At 40.8% G+C, this 15,614-nt stretch overlaps 1 protein-coding gene across 1 annotated transcript in view; it reads right to left on the bottom strand.

Moving 5' to 3' along the window:
• cachd1 (cache domain containing 1) overlaps positions 1 to 15,614 on the bottom strand; it is a 99,332-nt gene that overhangs the window by 36,779 nt on the left and 46,939 nt on the right. Inside the window, exons 3-4 of the mRNA XM_053635765.1 lie at positions 12,679 to 12,827; positions 5,211 to 5,317 (exon numbers count right to left, since the gene is read on the bottom strand). Coding sequence (XP_053491740.1) covers positions 5,211 to 5,317; positions 12,679 to 12,827 — 256 coding nt within the window. The remainder of the gene's footprint in view (positions 1 to 5,210; positions 5,318 to 12,678; positions 12,828 to 15,614) is intronic.

Here is a 15,614-nt window from a genome sequence, read left to right as displayed (position 1 = left end):
GGTATTTTTTATAGACTGACTTTTACATTTTCTAATGTAATCCATGTTCAGGTACATGTTACATGATTTCAATGCACGCCGTGGTGGAAAAGAACCGTCGCAAAGGGCATGGTTACTTGCCGGTATTGACGAGTTAAAGCAGTATTTGATGATCACAGCACAAAATGTGTTCATTTCCGGTAGCTAGTTTGTATAGAATTCTGCCTGCTCTAAATCATACACGGAGATAAGGTAGTGTGGTAAGATTAGTGGAGGACACTGTATGTGAGATAACTGAAAATTATTAATATGCTGAATAGAGCTGCAACAACTAGTATTAATGTATTACTTTTTATAGATGCCAAAAAAGCACGGAATTAAACTACAGTCCTAAATGAATAATATATATTCTGGGGTGTGTGTGTGTGTGTGTGTGTGTGTGTGTGTGTATAGGGTTCTTTTCAGTTTTCTATAATTGGACAAACAGTTGTGTAAAGTTTTAATCTTAAGTTTATATTTGTAACACTCAGTTTGTGGATTTTATTTTAAATAAATGAAAAAAATGGTACTGAAAGTTTGACCCCCCAATCCGATTAATCGAAAAAATAATCAGCCGACTAATCGATTATGAAAATAATCATTAGTTGCAGCCCTAATGCTGAACTAGTTGTTGCAGTACGAGTTTTTCACTGCTAAATAAAACAGACCGTGAGTGCTGCTGTAAATTACCTGTTTTATATATATATATATATATCTCATCAGAGATCTGTAACTAATTGCAGCGGCGCACTTAAAACTTCCCTGTGGAAACTTGATAAAAAAAAAAAAATGTGTTTTTTAAATTTTTTTTAACAAAGTTAACTTTTCCCATCTAATCTAAAAAACAAGAATACTAAAGCTCACGTGAGGAGATTTTTTATTTTTTTTTTTTAAATATCAGAGAAATATAAAAAGGACTAATTTATGACACCACTTGAGCTGACCCTCGTGATTAAAGAGGCATATTGATTCTGAGCCGTCTGGATGCCCTTAACTCAAGCTCTTAACAGGAAAGAGAAGGCCAGACACATCCAGCAGCACCCTGCACCATTAATCAGGACCGAGTGTATAAACAGGAACTGTGGAGCATGTTGACAGTTTGAAGAATCGTATACATTCACTGCTCCACAACACTTAGTCCTCCACTCAGTGTTTAGAGAAGCTGAAAACCACCACCATAAGGAAAAGGCCCTCATTTCCTCGCTCCTAAACCAGGCTCGTTCTTTCCATTTCTTTACACGTTCTCCTCCTCTGGAGTCCTGTCTTTCTGAGAATACGAGAGGTTATATTGATGAAATGCACGTCTTGCTTCTGCTAATCTCCTACACCAGAGCAACATAAGTGTACGATGAAACAATGATTTTATTTAAGGCTTTAATTGGAGGCTTAGTGTCGGGATTATATTAGCTTACTATTTCGTAGAATAAACAAATTTGTGCTACAAGTACACGTTTCTTGGTAGCAATCTGAATTTAGCTATCTATAGAACAATTTCAAGAGAAAATTAAAACAATTATCAACAATTATTAACTATAGTTCATTTTGTTCTCTTATAATATGCCATGTCAACGTGAGTGCAGGTCAGTGTGTCAACGGGCACAGCCTTATTTTAGTTTAAAAAAGGTTTGCACCATCCCATGGTTTTTTAATGTAAAAAAGTAATGGCTCCCTCTTTTTTTTTTTTTTTACTATTTATCTGTAAAATAAAAAAAAAATTAAAATATTATTATTATTTTTTACAAGTGGGTGTATGGGGGGGGGGGGGGGGGTTAAAAAAAACAAAAAACAAAAAAAAAAACACAGCACAAATAAATAAATAAATAAATAAATAAATTTGATCTGTCTCCAGATCTGATTTTTTAAACATATGACACACGACAGACTTAATGTTGGTCATAAATTATTACGGAAATAGCGGGAAATACATTCTTTTAAAGTGTTAATGATTACTAGATGAACATATACTAATTCACTATTTTGTTACTTGTGATAAAGAAGGAGCATCTTTAAAACATCATCTCGTCTGGCTCTCGTCTGGCTCTCATGATGTAAACGCATACACACTACATGTTAAATGTCTTGGGTAAACATTTGGCACTTTTTATTCATTAAGTAAATACCAAACTCCTCTGAAATGCAATACATTATTCCTAGGTGTATATTAAAATCCCCATGAACTCAAAATCGAAGTTTTGTGAACTTTAGTTTGAATATGTTAAGCCTTAAGGTTATCTATCCTTAAGGTTATATTATCCTTAAGACACTGAACCCCAAGTTGCTCCCGATGGCAGGCTAGTATATGTATACGTATACACACACACACACACACACACACACACAGTGTGAATACAAGTCTTAAAGGAATGCTCGCTCTTAAGATTTATATATATATATATATATATATATATATATATATATATATATAAATAAATAAAAATATGGGTGGGAGCCACTCGATATGTCCCGCCCTGATTTCCTGTTTCAGTGGAAATTAGGTCAAAACATCAAATAACACTGCGTTTCAAGGCACTTCACGGGGACTTTAAATCATATCAAGAACACACTTCACATCTGGAGTTAAGAACCTCCAGTTATTCTATCTACTTGTGTATAGTAGATAGATTTACGATATTAAAATGTTCCCCATCCTCCCTCTCTGGAAGCACTCATGGTTTCTGCTCTATACATCTATATCCTCTCTGACATCACCTCATTTATCTCCTCACTCACACCCTGGTTAAGTGAGTCCTGAGCCTCACTTCATCTGAAAAGTGACACTCGTGCATGACAGCCGAAAGTGTGTTAAAGCACTCCGGGGGGATAAACATGTCGAGAGGCAAGGAGGAGCGAGGAGAAGCGGGGAGGAGTGTGTGGAGAGAGGAGACAACGCGTCAGAGAGTCTCTCCTTCATCAGACAGAAGGCTGTATCTCTCCTGTCAGCTCTTCTCACTGCGGTTCTCTCAGCACTGTTTAGACTAACTGCACATAAGCGTACTGATGATGGTCTCGCTGGTGTGAGGCTCGCTGCTGCATGATAATAATAATAAAAAAAAGCCACACAGGGTGAACACAGCGTCTTGATTGCTTTAGAAAAACAAGCTTTGTGAGTGAAGATGAATCGGGCTAATCTTCGCTGGAGGGAGCAGGAATGCGGCTGAAGCTAAATGGGAAAGGAATGATGCCAGAAACGAGCATCTGCAGATCGCTGCAGCAAGAACAAATATTTGTTTTAAATAGACTTCAGTCTGAGAGCACTGCTGCTGAAAGGAAGATGCAGTCAGAGATATGACACACAGATGAAAAGGATTTTACAACAGGAAAAAATAAAAATGATAAAAGTTTTATTTTCTTTACGATATGCCAGAGAGATTCATTAATGCTTTTGTAATGCTTAAGGGTTGTTTTTTTTTTTTTTTTAACATTTGATTTTAGAATTGTAATGTGACTCATTTTAGGATTATGGTGGCCTGTAAGAAAATAAATAAATAAACAAACCAAATCGCAGCAGCAAATCAGAAAACAAAATTAAAACTAAATCTAAAACAGAAAGATCAAAAACACAACAGCAAGACCAAACACACACACACACCAAGACCAAACACACACACCACACCAAGACCCAAACACACACCACACCAAGACCCAAACACACACCACACCAAGACCCAAACACACACCACACCAAGACCCAAACACACACCACACACACCCAAACATACACACACCCAAACACACACACACACCCAAACACACACACCACACCAAAACAAAGCACACACAAAGGCAAACACAAACAAGACCAAACACACACACCACACCAAACACGCACCACACCAAGACCCAAACACACACACCACACAAAGACCCAAACACACACACACACCACACAAAGACCCAAACACACACCACACCAAAACCAAACACACACCACACCAAAACCACACACACACCACACCAAGACCCAAACACACACCACACCAAGACCCAAACACACACCACACACACCCAAACATACACACACCCAAACACACACACCACACCAAAACAAAGCACACACAAAGGCAAACACAAACAAGACCAAACACACACACCACACCAAACACGCACCACACCAAGACCCAAACACACACACACCAAGACCCAAACACACACACACACCACACAAAGACCCAAACACACACCACACCAAAACCAAACACACACCACACCAAAACCACACACACACCACACCAAGACCCAAACACACACACCAAGACCCAAACACACACACACACCAAGACCCAAACACACACACACCAAGACCCAAACACACACACACCAAGACCCAAACACACACACACCAAGACCCAAACACACACACACACCAAGACCCAAACACACACACACACCAAGACCCAAACACACACACACACACCACACCAAGACCCAAACACACACACACACACCACACCAAGACCCAAACACACACACACACACACCACACCAAGACCCAAACACACACACACACACCACACAAAGACCCAAACACACACCACACCAAAACCAAACACACACCACACCAAAACCACACACACACCACACCAAGACCCAAACACACACACCAAGACCCAAACACACACACACACCAAGACCCAAACACACACACACACCAAGACCCAAACACACACACACACCACACCAAGACCCAAACACACACACACACCACACCAAGACCCAAACACACACACACACACCACACCAAGACCCAAACACACACACACCAAGACCCAAACACACACACACCAAGACCCAAACACACACACACACACACCAAAACCAAACACACAACAAAACCACACACACACAATAGTAAAACCATATACATGACGGCAGTGCAGAACATAAAATAATGAACACACACGTCCTTCCTGGAGCACAGGATACTTCCAGCAAGCAGGACCATGACTTTCTAGTGTTCAATCAGACAAATGTAGCGAGAGTGAGTAAAAAAGCCACAAACACAGAAGGACAGAGAGAGACATGCTTTATTCTACCTAAAACAGCAAAAAAAAAAAAAAAACCCTTCTCCCAAAAATCTGGCTTCAGGTATCCTCTTTAAAACTGTTGCCATAGCAGCAGGTGGCCAGGTGGAAATGAATGCTCCGTGTGCGCTTTGTGCGTGCATGTGTGTGTGTGCGTGCTGTGGTACTCGCCTGAATTGAGGTCTCTTCCAGGGTTGAAAGCTCGGCTGTTGACGTTGGGGGACAGTCGGTCGCAGCTGATGGTTTTTGACACATTTGTGTTAAAATTTCCATCAAACCTGCAAACAGAATAAAGAAGCAATAAATAGCATCATTGTGCTCATGTTATTTGACGACAGCGTGCACTACTGGGGCAGTTTTCATTTAGGTTCAGATATTTTGTACAGAGCTGCAACGTTTTCAGCAGACTGTTTAACCCTTTAACATTAGTACTGGTGACATTTTGAGATGTGTTAAATTACAAAACGCAAACATGATTTCTCTGAAATACGTACATGGAGATGATACAGGACACACTTTCTATATTTTCTATGTCTCTCTCTCTCATATATATATATATATAGAGATAGAGAGAGAGAGAGAGAGAGAGAGATCTATCTATCTATCTATCTATCTACACACACACACTTTTATTATTCTTCATTTGTTCATTTCTTATTCTTAGATATTTTTATCGACTTCATTTTTTTAAATTTATTTATTTCACATCAACGTTGAATCTGAGGCCATAGTGGACACAGGCTCCCCAAAACTGGACCGTGATCATCTTCCAAGCTTCAACTTTTGTTTGTTTTGTATCATTCTGTGGAATCCCTACAGTCTGTTGTATGTGAACGTTAACGCAAGCTCTTGTCCTGTATCTGCATGCCTTTATGAATTGTGCGACTGCCACATGATTGGCTGATAACTGTATGAATAGGCGGTGGCGTTTCTGGCGTTTCTATTAAAGTGGCTGGCGAGTGTAATTTATGCATGATAGGGACAAAAGCAGATCATGTTTCTTTCACCTGGAGATGTTTCTCAGCTGGATGAAATCAGTCACCAGTCTCCAAGCAGATGTACACAAACTAAGAGTGTAACATAAATCCTGTCTTAAGGATCCATTACAGCTGTGAGCGAGAATGTTTATTCACACCACTCTGGCTGTATACGTGTCTGAGAGAGAAACCGTGTTCCACAGCTGTTCCTCACCATGCTGCTCGTCTTGTTTCGCTCTCATCTTATGGAAAACGTGTCCCGGGGGAGTTTAGTGTTGTCGTCTAATCTGTGCATTTCACGTCTCTGCCAATCCTTTTCAGCTTTCTTCGTTACGTACTCTTTCTGCATTACTCCCACAACAACCCCTTCTGCCACCTGAAATGAATTGCTCTCTCTGAAATCATCCAAATCCTCCCTTCTGACCTATTTCGCTCTCTTCATGCTCTCGTCCTCCAGCGCCCTCCCCCTCGCCGCCTCCCCTCCACCTCGTGATTGACGGCTGCTGTGATGTGCAAAGTGCTTTGAACTTCAGACGTTTAATTCCCACCAGGCTCTCGTCATTAGAATTCTCCTTCAACACACTTTTTACGAGTAGGGAGCTAGGCAAATGTGCTAGATAAAAAAAAAAAAAAGAAAAGAAAAAAAAACATTTGCAAACCCTTTGAATTTGAACATCAGAAAAGAGTGGAAGGGAGGAGGCAGAGAGGATGCTGGAGCAACAGAGACACACCAAGATAGAGAGACTGAGAGCGCTCCATCTTCTCCTCTATGATTGATTTAAGCTCGATGTGCAAATGAGGTTCTAAATAAAACATGCAAGAAAGCAGGGATGAAAAAAATATTTTTTTAAAAAGCCCTAAATCTAGCAGTGGTTAAACACACTGGAGGAAAGTATATCTGACACATATGGATCGTATTAATGCATCACATTACATACATTATATATTTGATCATTTTTCCCCAGACATGCTCGTCTCCGCTTGTCTTGTCCCCTTACAGCAAAAAAGTCATTGCAAATCAATATTCTAATGAAACATCTTTATCCTTTGGTAGAACATTTCTATCCTTATGGGTGTGGTCTCTTTCAGGGTAACCCCGCCCCTACCCACAGGACAAGAGAGCTTACTGAATGGTTTGATTTGTATGAAAACGATGCAAAACATATGCTACGTCTTTCACGGTCACCAGTTCTCAAACCTGTTGAACATGCTCGAGATGACGTGTTAGACTGCACTCCCAGTTACCGTCATCAGAACAACAAATGAGGGAATAACTTTTGGAAGAACAAAGTGCATCCCGCTAGTACAGATCTAGAGTCTGTTTACATGACCACAAATTACATGGTACCTGCCCGAAATCTAGATTATGATCATATTATTGGTACGCTATGTGGCCCAAGGTTTGAAGACACCTGGCCATCACACCATATTATTCCAGATTTAGTCTCCCTTGGCTGACATATGAACCTCCACTCTTCTGGGAAGGCTGTGAATGTGGGGTTTGTGTCCATTCAGTCACAAGAGCATTAACGAGGTGAGGCACTGATGTTCGGTGAGGAGTCCTGCGGTGCAGTCGGCGTTTCAGTTCATCTCAAAGGTGCTCGATGGGGTTGAGGTCAGGGCTCTGTGCAGAACACTCGAGTTCTTTCACTCTAACCTTAGCAAACCTTGTCTTCATGGAGCTCACATGGCATGCACAGGGGCATTGTCATGCTGGAACATGTTTAGATGCCTTCGTTCCAGTGAAGGGAAATCAATACTACAGTACTGGGGTCACCAACCCTGTTCCAAGAGATCTACCTTCCTGAAGACTTTCGCTCCAACCGTAATCGTGCCCACCTGACCATCTAAATCGCTGCCTTGAGCAACTAAAACAGGTGTGTTAGATTTTGGTTGAAGACGAAACCTGCATGAGGTAGATCTTAAGGAAGAGGGTTGGTGACCACTACTCAACAGCATAGAAAGACATCCTATTTTAATTCAACTTCCAACTTTGTTGCAACAATGAGGGGAAAGACCCACGTGTGTTTGATGGTCAGTTCTCCACAAACCTTTAGCCATATCGTGTATATGAAACACACTTCTTAAATCATACTCACCGTCCCAGCAACAACTGACTCCCCCCCCCTTAGGATCTAAAGCGGCAGGTGTGCCTCAGGCTTTCATATGGTCTCCGTAACGATTGCACAGACACTATATGTCAGACATAAACATTGCCAGAGCCTGATCCCCCCACCACTAGCACTGTCTCAGACTCACTTCCATCCTCTTTTAGCAGCACTTGATTTGGAAGGTGATACGATCAGGTGGTCTCGGGCTCCACTCCAGTGCTAATATAAAGCTCGAGAAGCTCCCTGGAGATAAGAACCAAACAACACTGGCCTTCTCTCACTCCTCATCTATCAGAATGACGAGTCATTAGTGCACCAGCATCCAGAGGATAAAAGAGGCATGTGGCTCAAGAAAGGCATGTGGCCAGAGTATACTACACTGTCAGCCATGCCACTGTATCACTGAACCAGAGCTTAAAACCGAGCGTGAATTATTAAACTAATGGAAGGGCAGAGAGGGAGTTGGGAGGGGTTTGTGATGGAGGAGAAAACTGAAATGCTGTGCATCTACTAAATCTGGGCTTCGTTTAACATTGAATGACTAACTATTACCACATTGCAGTTTAATGTCAGAGATGAGAAAGTTATTTATTTACAGCCCGTCACTTATGTAAAGCTTCTAATTTAGTCGGAGCCACCAGAACTTCCCATGATTCGGCTTTCTACAGACAGACGCCAAGCTGAGGGTCTGGAATGTTGGTAAACAAGTCTCCCCCCTCCACTCCAAACTATAAAACATGCCACTGTACAAAACCAGAAAACACAATGTGCACGTCTCAGTAAATGAGAAATGTGATCAGATTTATGCAACTTCATCGAACCCACACTGACGAGACTTAATAAACTCCCGCGTTAAAGTATGTCAGAGTGTGCTGTGTATGGGCGCAGACTCGGCTTTATGGTGAAATACGCTAAAATTGGTTAATTATGATTATAACGGAGTACGCAGGATCATCGGTCGGCATCGGCACTCATTTAGTTAACGTCAGTAATGAATAAAACGTGTCTGTCATGGTATATAGTAAGGCCCTGGGACGAGCACAGCGTAGGCAGGGTTGGGTGGCAAGAGCGAGCTTTGGGTTGGCAGCACGACAGGAAACGTTTCCAACACCAGCAACCTGACAGCTCATTCAGTACACTGCTCATAATTCTTCTTAAAAAGGTATGAACAGCAATCAAAAGCAATAACAATAAAACTCATTGTATAGTTTCACAACCACTAACCATGCATTGTTCATTCAGAGGGTTCCTAAACAACAAGCTTAAGGTTTCTTCAGGTTGTCTTTTTAATAATCTTTTTCTGGATATTCAAAATAAGTTTGATTTTATTGTTGAATCAACTGCAAGACAAAGAATACTAAAATTACTGGGTAAAAAATGTGGTCAAGGGATATCCTGTTATACTGCGATATAAATTTTGCCAACATGCAGACTTATAAATATTTATAAACTCTTGCCGTTTTATCTTTTTATGAGGGTAAATATGTAGACATGATTGCAGGTCATTTTAGTAGTTTACTGTGCATTTACAAAAAAATAATAAATGAACAATTGATCATTCAATACATTTTTAATTACGCTGCTTAAAAATGGCATTAAGCAGTATTGACACGAGGCAACAGGATGTTGTTTGAAAGCCACCGATATTGACGAGAGGCCTATTCAAGCATTGATCAGGACGAAATCCAAAAAAATTCCCCATCAGAAAATGAATAGATCAGGACGCATGGCTGCAGGCTGGCCTCGAGCGCTTTAAGCAGAGGAAGATCACGTGGTTATTTGGAGACGGCGGCATGGCTGGATAAGCGAAGCAGCTCCCGTTGGGATGAGCACTGAATGATTAAAGCATTCCTTACATTTTAAGCAGAGGTCAGAGTGTGCTAGAAAACACACAGGCTGGATAAGTAGCATGCACATGACATTGATACAGTGTGAAACACTCGGTCTGTTTGCCGTAAGTGAGGGCAGAAATGGCAGCTGTAAGAGGCTCCGATGAAGGATGACGAGCCCATGGGACTGTTCACACCATCGCATGTTTCTGACACCATGGCTGCTTGGGTTGATACATGCCGTGCTTCTAATATGAGTGAAAAGGACCAAGATTTCATCATTTTACAAAAAAAACTAAACAATAGCATATCATCTAAAATGGTACTTCTGTAAAAGGCTCTTAAGGGAATTAAAATGTTTTTCTCAAATTCACTGTTCTAAATAATCTTTTCTGCCACCCCTACATATGTATATATTTTTTTTCCTATCTGTAGTTTTCTATATGACTAGTTCATGTTGTATTCCACTCGTAGGGAAAATAAAAACCTATACTTTATGGAGATTTAGTATAATTTTGTGCACTTCAGCTGGGATTGTCTGTCATTATTTTAAGTACATTGCAGATCACGAATATTTCAGCTTTTGGTGCAATCAACATGGCTCGGTTACCTTTCATGTCTATTTTATGGTTATATAAATGTCACAGTCATATCCAGTACAAATTCACCTCTAAGCCACAACTGAAGTCCTGCGGTGCTGGTTCATCGGGGAGAATTTTCCAAAACTGTCACAGCGAGAACTGCAAATTTTCACAAAGTGGTCCAAGAGTCTGGGAGTGTTTATGGAAAGCCTTTGAAGTTTTAGGAGCAATGTGCTATCGGACGGCTTTGGCTCACAATTCAGGCAATCATCTCTGGCACTCGGGTTCGTTCTCTCTCTCGCACTCTCTCTCCGTGCGCTCTCTCACTCTCTCTTCCCTGAGGTTTAAGGACATGGGGAATTAAAAGGTCAGGAACGATACTTCAGATCCCTAGCAAGGGGATTCCTTAAGGGTTCTTTGGAAAGTAAGTTTCTAAGCTTCACACTTCTGTAACCACAAGGATCTTGAATACTGGGATCTGACTGGCTCGCCACATTTGAGTAAGATACAGTCACTGCATTGAGAAATGGTGTGGTTCATGGCATCACGATTGGTAAACAGGGTAATCTTTTTTGTTTGTTTGTTAACAAACTCTGGAAAGACTCTCTGGTTGGTCATCCTTAAAGCCAGTCAAATCATTGGCCAAGTTTAATAATGAGAAATACCAGACGTTCTAGTGACAGTTGGAGGCCTAGCACTTACGATAGAGATCCAAAAGTCCAGCAAAAAAAAAAAAAAAAACATACTCCAAAATTACAAAATCCTACATAACTGTACTGGCAATAGTCTTACAAAAACATTTGTAACACTATTATTTTCTGCTATTTTGGACATTACTCAGTTTTTTTGGCTGGATTTTTTTTTTTTTAACCCAATCAAGTTCAACACGGACAACATTTTTTGCTTGTTAAGTCTACTTGAGAGATTAATGTTCCTCCGAAACTGAAACCAACCCAAGTCTCTGTGAGCTCCAGTATTGGAAACTGGGTAACTCTCTCTGGCTCGCTTATACCTGTACATACTACTGTATACAATATTGAAATAAAATAAAATAAGTACACGTGTACGGGGAACACAAAAGTTTGCGGTGTGTGAGAGCTGAACTCAAATCCGTAATGGAGAAATGCAGTTACACAAGCAGCTCCAGTGCACAACCTATACCTGTTCTCAGTAAAACTGAGCGTAGTGTGGAATCCACAGAGCAGAGAAGCCGAGTTTCAAGCCACATGAACTCTGTGCTGTGTGTGTGTGGGTGTGCTGGAAGGATGAAGAATACTTTCAGAAATGGTTTATGGACCTGCTGGCGATTCATGCAAATTCTTTACTATTTAAAAAAAAAAAAAAAAAAAAAAAAAAAAACCCATTTAGAATGTCATCAGAGATTATAGTAAGGGAGGGGAGAGAGGCTCAGTGTGGGAAAAAAATCATGATAAGGAGATGAAAGATGGCGGGAGGGAAAAAAATTACTGAATGAAAATGTGGAGAACAAAGTGAGAAAGAAGAAAAAGGCAGACTGGGGATGAAAACAGCACATAGAGAGCAACACCAAAAGGATGAGATTTAAGAGATAACTGTGGAAACTCTGCAAGCTGCTCCCATTGAGATTAGGCTTGAAAGCACAGAGCATCTCGACTCGATTTGAACAGCGCCTCTGTGTTCGAGCTTCCTCTAGAGATAGGACGCCCGTGACATTTAAACACACGATGGTGTGTGGCATGTCGGTTAGCCAGAGAGCTCAGAACCTTTCTGTCCAATTACAGCTCTGTCCAAGCATCTCTAAATGATTTAACACACATGGGGATAATCAATGCTTGAAACGATGTAATCCCGTTCTAGCATCTCTAAAAGTTTTGGTGAAACATATAGTGTGTGTGTGTGTGTGTGTGTGTGTGTGTGTGTGTGTGTGTGTGTGTGCATTTTTAGCCCTTTGCAAGGACTACAAGGACAAAAAAATGACAGTGAAATGCTCTCATTAATTAGCAACAGTATTAACTGTCAGTGAAAGATCCCCACAAAGATGATTAAAATAAATAAATAAATAAACAAGTGTGTGTAGAACTGGAAATAAGTTTCCAGTAATCCTACAGAACTCATTAGACGAGCTCGTAATTCCCTGTGAGGATGGAACGGGCTCTACTCACTCCATCATGGAGGGTGGGATGGAGCAGCAGTCCTGAATGTCTGTGAGCGGGGAAGTCAGGTGGGCGGTGTACGACGCCTCCACCACCTGCTTGTTCCTGTTCACCACGTCCAGGTAGCGGTTAAACTTCTCCCGGATCTTCTTCGCCAACTGAAAGCAGAACAAAACGGACTCAAATGAACAGAGGGCTCTTTCGCACTCGTCATCGTGCTATCGTGGTAGCGCATGACGCGATTTCTAAATTCATGTCAAAGAGTGCAATTCCATGTCATTTATGATACACATTTGATATTCGAGGATGTAATACATAGCCTTTAGGGGCATAATGGGAATCCAAACAATAACGATGAGGTAACTGGTCACGGCAAGTTGAGCAAACAGAATATTTAGGAAAATGAATGCTTTGAATCAGTAAGACTTATTTGAAAGTATATATTTAAATCTGTAACAAATAGCCTATATATTTTTTTCTTCTATATATCGGCATAAACATGGCCTAAAACATAATCAGATATTAAAAGTAGATACGGAGAACACAATTAAACAAATGAGACAAAAATATTATACTTGGTCATTTACTTATTGAGGAAAATGATCCAATGTTACATATCCGTGAGTGGCAAAAGTATGTGAACTTTGCTTTCAGTATCTGGTGTGACCCGCTTGTGCAGCAATAACTGCAACTAAACGTTTCCGGTAACTGTTGATCAGACCTGAACATCGGCTTGGAGGAATTTTAGCCCGTTCCTCAGTACAGAACAGCTTCAACTCTGGGATGTCGGTGTGTTTCCTCACATGAACTGCTTGCTTTAGGTTCTTCCACAACATGTCTATTGGATTAAGATCAGGACTTTGACTTCCAAAACATTAACTTTATTCTTCTTTAACCGTTCTTTGTTAGAATGACTTGTGTGCATAGGGTCGTTGTCTTGCTGCATGACTCACTTTCTCTTGAGATTCAGATCACGGACAGATGTCCTGACATTTTCCTTTAGAATTGGCTGGAATAATTCAGAATTCATTGTTCCATCAATGACGGCAAGCTGTCCCGGCTCTAATGTAGCAAAACATGCCCAAACCATGATACTACCACCACCATGTTTCACAGATGGGATAAGGTTCTTATGCTGGAATGCAGTGTTTTCCTTTCTCCAAGCATATCACTACTCATTTAAAATAAAATAAAAAATTCTATTTTGGTCTCATCTATCCACAAAACATTTTTCCAATAGCCCATTGTATTTTCCATGTGATCTTTAGCAAACTTCAGATGGGCAGCAATGTTCTTATTTGAGAGCAGTGACTTTCTCCTTGCATCCCTGCCATGCACACCATTGTTGTTCAGTGTTCTCCTGATGGTGGACTCATGAACATTAACATTAGCCAATGTGAGAGGCCTTTAGTTGCTTAGAAGTTACCCTGGGTTTCTTTATGACCTCGCAGACTACTACACATCTTGCTCTTAGAGTGATCTTTGGTGCTCGAGCACTCCTGGGGAGGGTAATATTAGTCTCGAATTCCCTTCACTTGTACACAATCTGTCTGACTCTGGATTTGTGGAGTCCAAACTCTTTGGAGATGGTTTTGGGGCCTGATGAGCATCAACATCTCTTTTTCTGAGGTCCTCAGAAATCTACTTTGCTCATGCCATGATACACTTCCACAAACGTGCTGTAAAGATCAGACTTTGATAGATCCCTGCTCTTTAAATAAAACAGGGTGCTCACACACACCTGACTGTCATTGATTGAAAACACCCGACTCTAATTTCACCTTCAAATTAACTGCCAATTCTAGATGTTCACATACTTTTGCCACTCACAGATATGTAATATTGGATCATTTTCCTTAATAAATAAATGACCAAGTATAATAGTTGTGTCTCGTTTGTTTAACTGGGTTCTGTTTGTCTACTTTTAGGACTTGTGTGAAAATCTAATGTTTTAGGTCATATTTATGCAGACATATAGAAAATTCTAAAGGGTTCACAAACTTTCAAGCCCCACTGTATGGTCATCTATTTACAATGAAATCCCAGTACATCTGAAGAAAAACAGCTATAAACCTCACTGTCCTATAATATATCCCACAATCCTTTGCTTTAGCTCCTATGCAGCAGCCAGCCAGGACAATTAGTGGACCTGATCGAACTTTACAGCCATAGCAAGGTTGTCTTTTCTTAGCAATTTTGGCATGAGTTGCACACCAAATTCAATAGCGTGCCCCTTCTTGTCGTTTTCTTTAATGCCCAAAGTACAGATATTTTGATTTCTGGAGTGACAAATTTAACTGTTTACTTTAGCAAGAAGGCGCTCGTTTTCAAGAGCCTTGATACTTTTCTCACGGTCGGCAGTGGCTTGCTCTGTTTCCGGCACTTTGTATTAACCGCGAACGGCTTCTTGTTGAGGCTGGAAAAATGGATGAACTTTTGGTTTTGCTTTCTGTTTAGCCCGCTTTGTTCGGTTTGAAAGAGATTAGCTTAATTTGTCACGGTAGGTTTAAACATGTCGGAGGATGTAAATTGTGAATATACCTATAGCGACATGTCTACTCCATTCACGCTCACAAGCACCCCGTGTCCTTTCCAAGTCGGGTCAAATGTAGGAGAAAAACCACCAGAAGAATGGAAAAGTTCGTGGACAAACGAGTTATTGGTCATTTGGGGGGGGGGGGGGGGGGGGGGGGGGCGGAAATGGCTGGAGTTCATCTATATATGACAAGATTGAGACATGTGATTGGCTGGCATTCCGTGAATTGACAGTTAGTTGAGGGAAACAAGCCTGGACTCTTGGACACAAATGGGTGTGACTTATGGCAATTCAAACCCTTGTTCTGACGGCTGGGTGAAATCTCAGATAGATTTGTCTGCGAATATTAAATCTTCGCCGTCACCACCGAAGAAAAACCTGGCCAACACTGAAAGCACTTCAACAGACT

The sequence above is a fragment of the Ictalurus furcatus genome, chromosome 11, assembly GCF_023375685.1.
Source record: "Ictalurus furcatus strain D&B chromosome 11, Billie_1.0, whole genome shotgun sequence".
NCBI classification, from domain to species: domain Eukaryota; kingdom Metazoa; phylum Chordata; class Actinopteri; order Siluriformes; family Ictaluridae; genus Ictalurus; species Ictalurus furcatus.
This window is presented reverse-complemented; position numbering and strand designations above follow the sequence as displayed.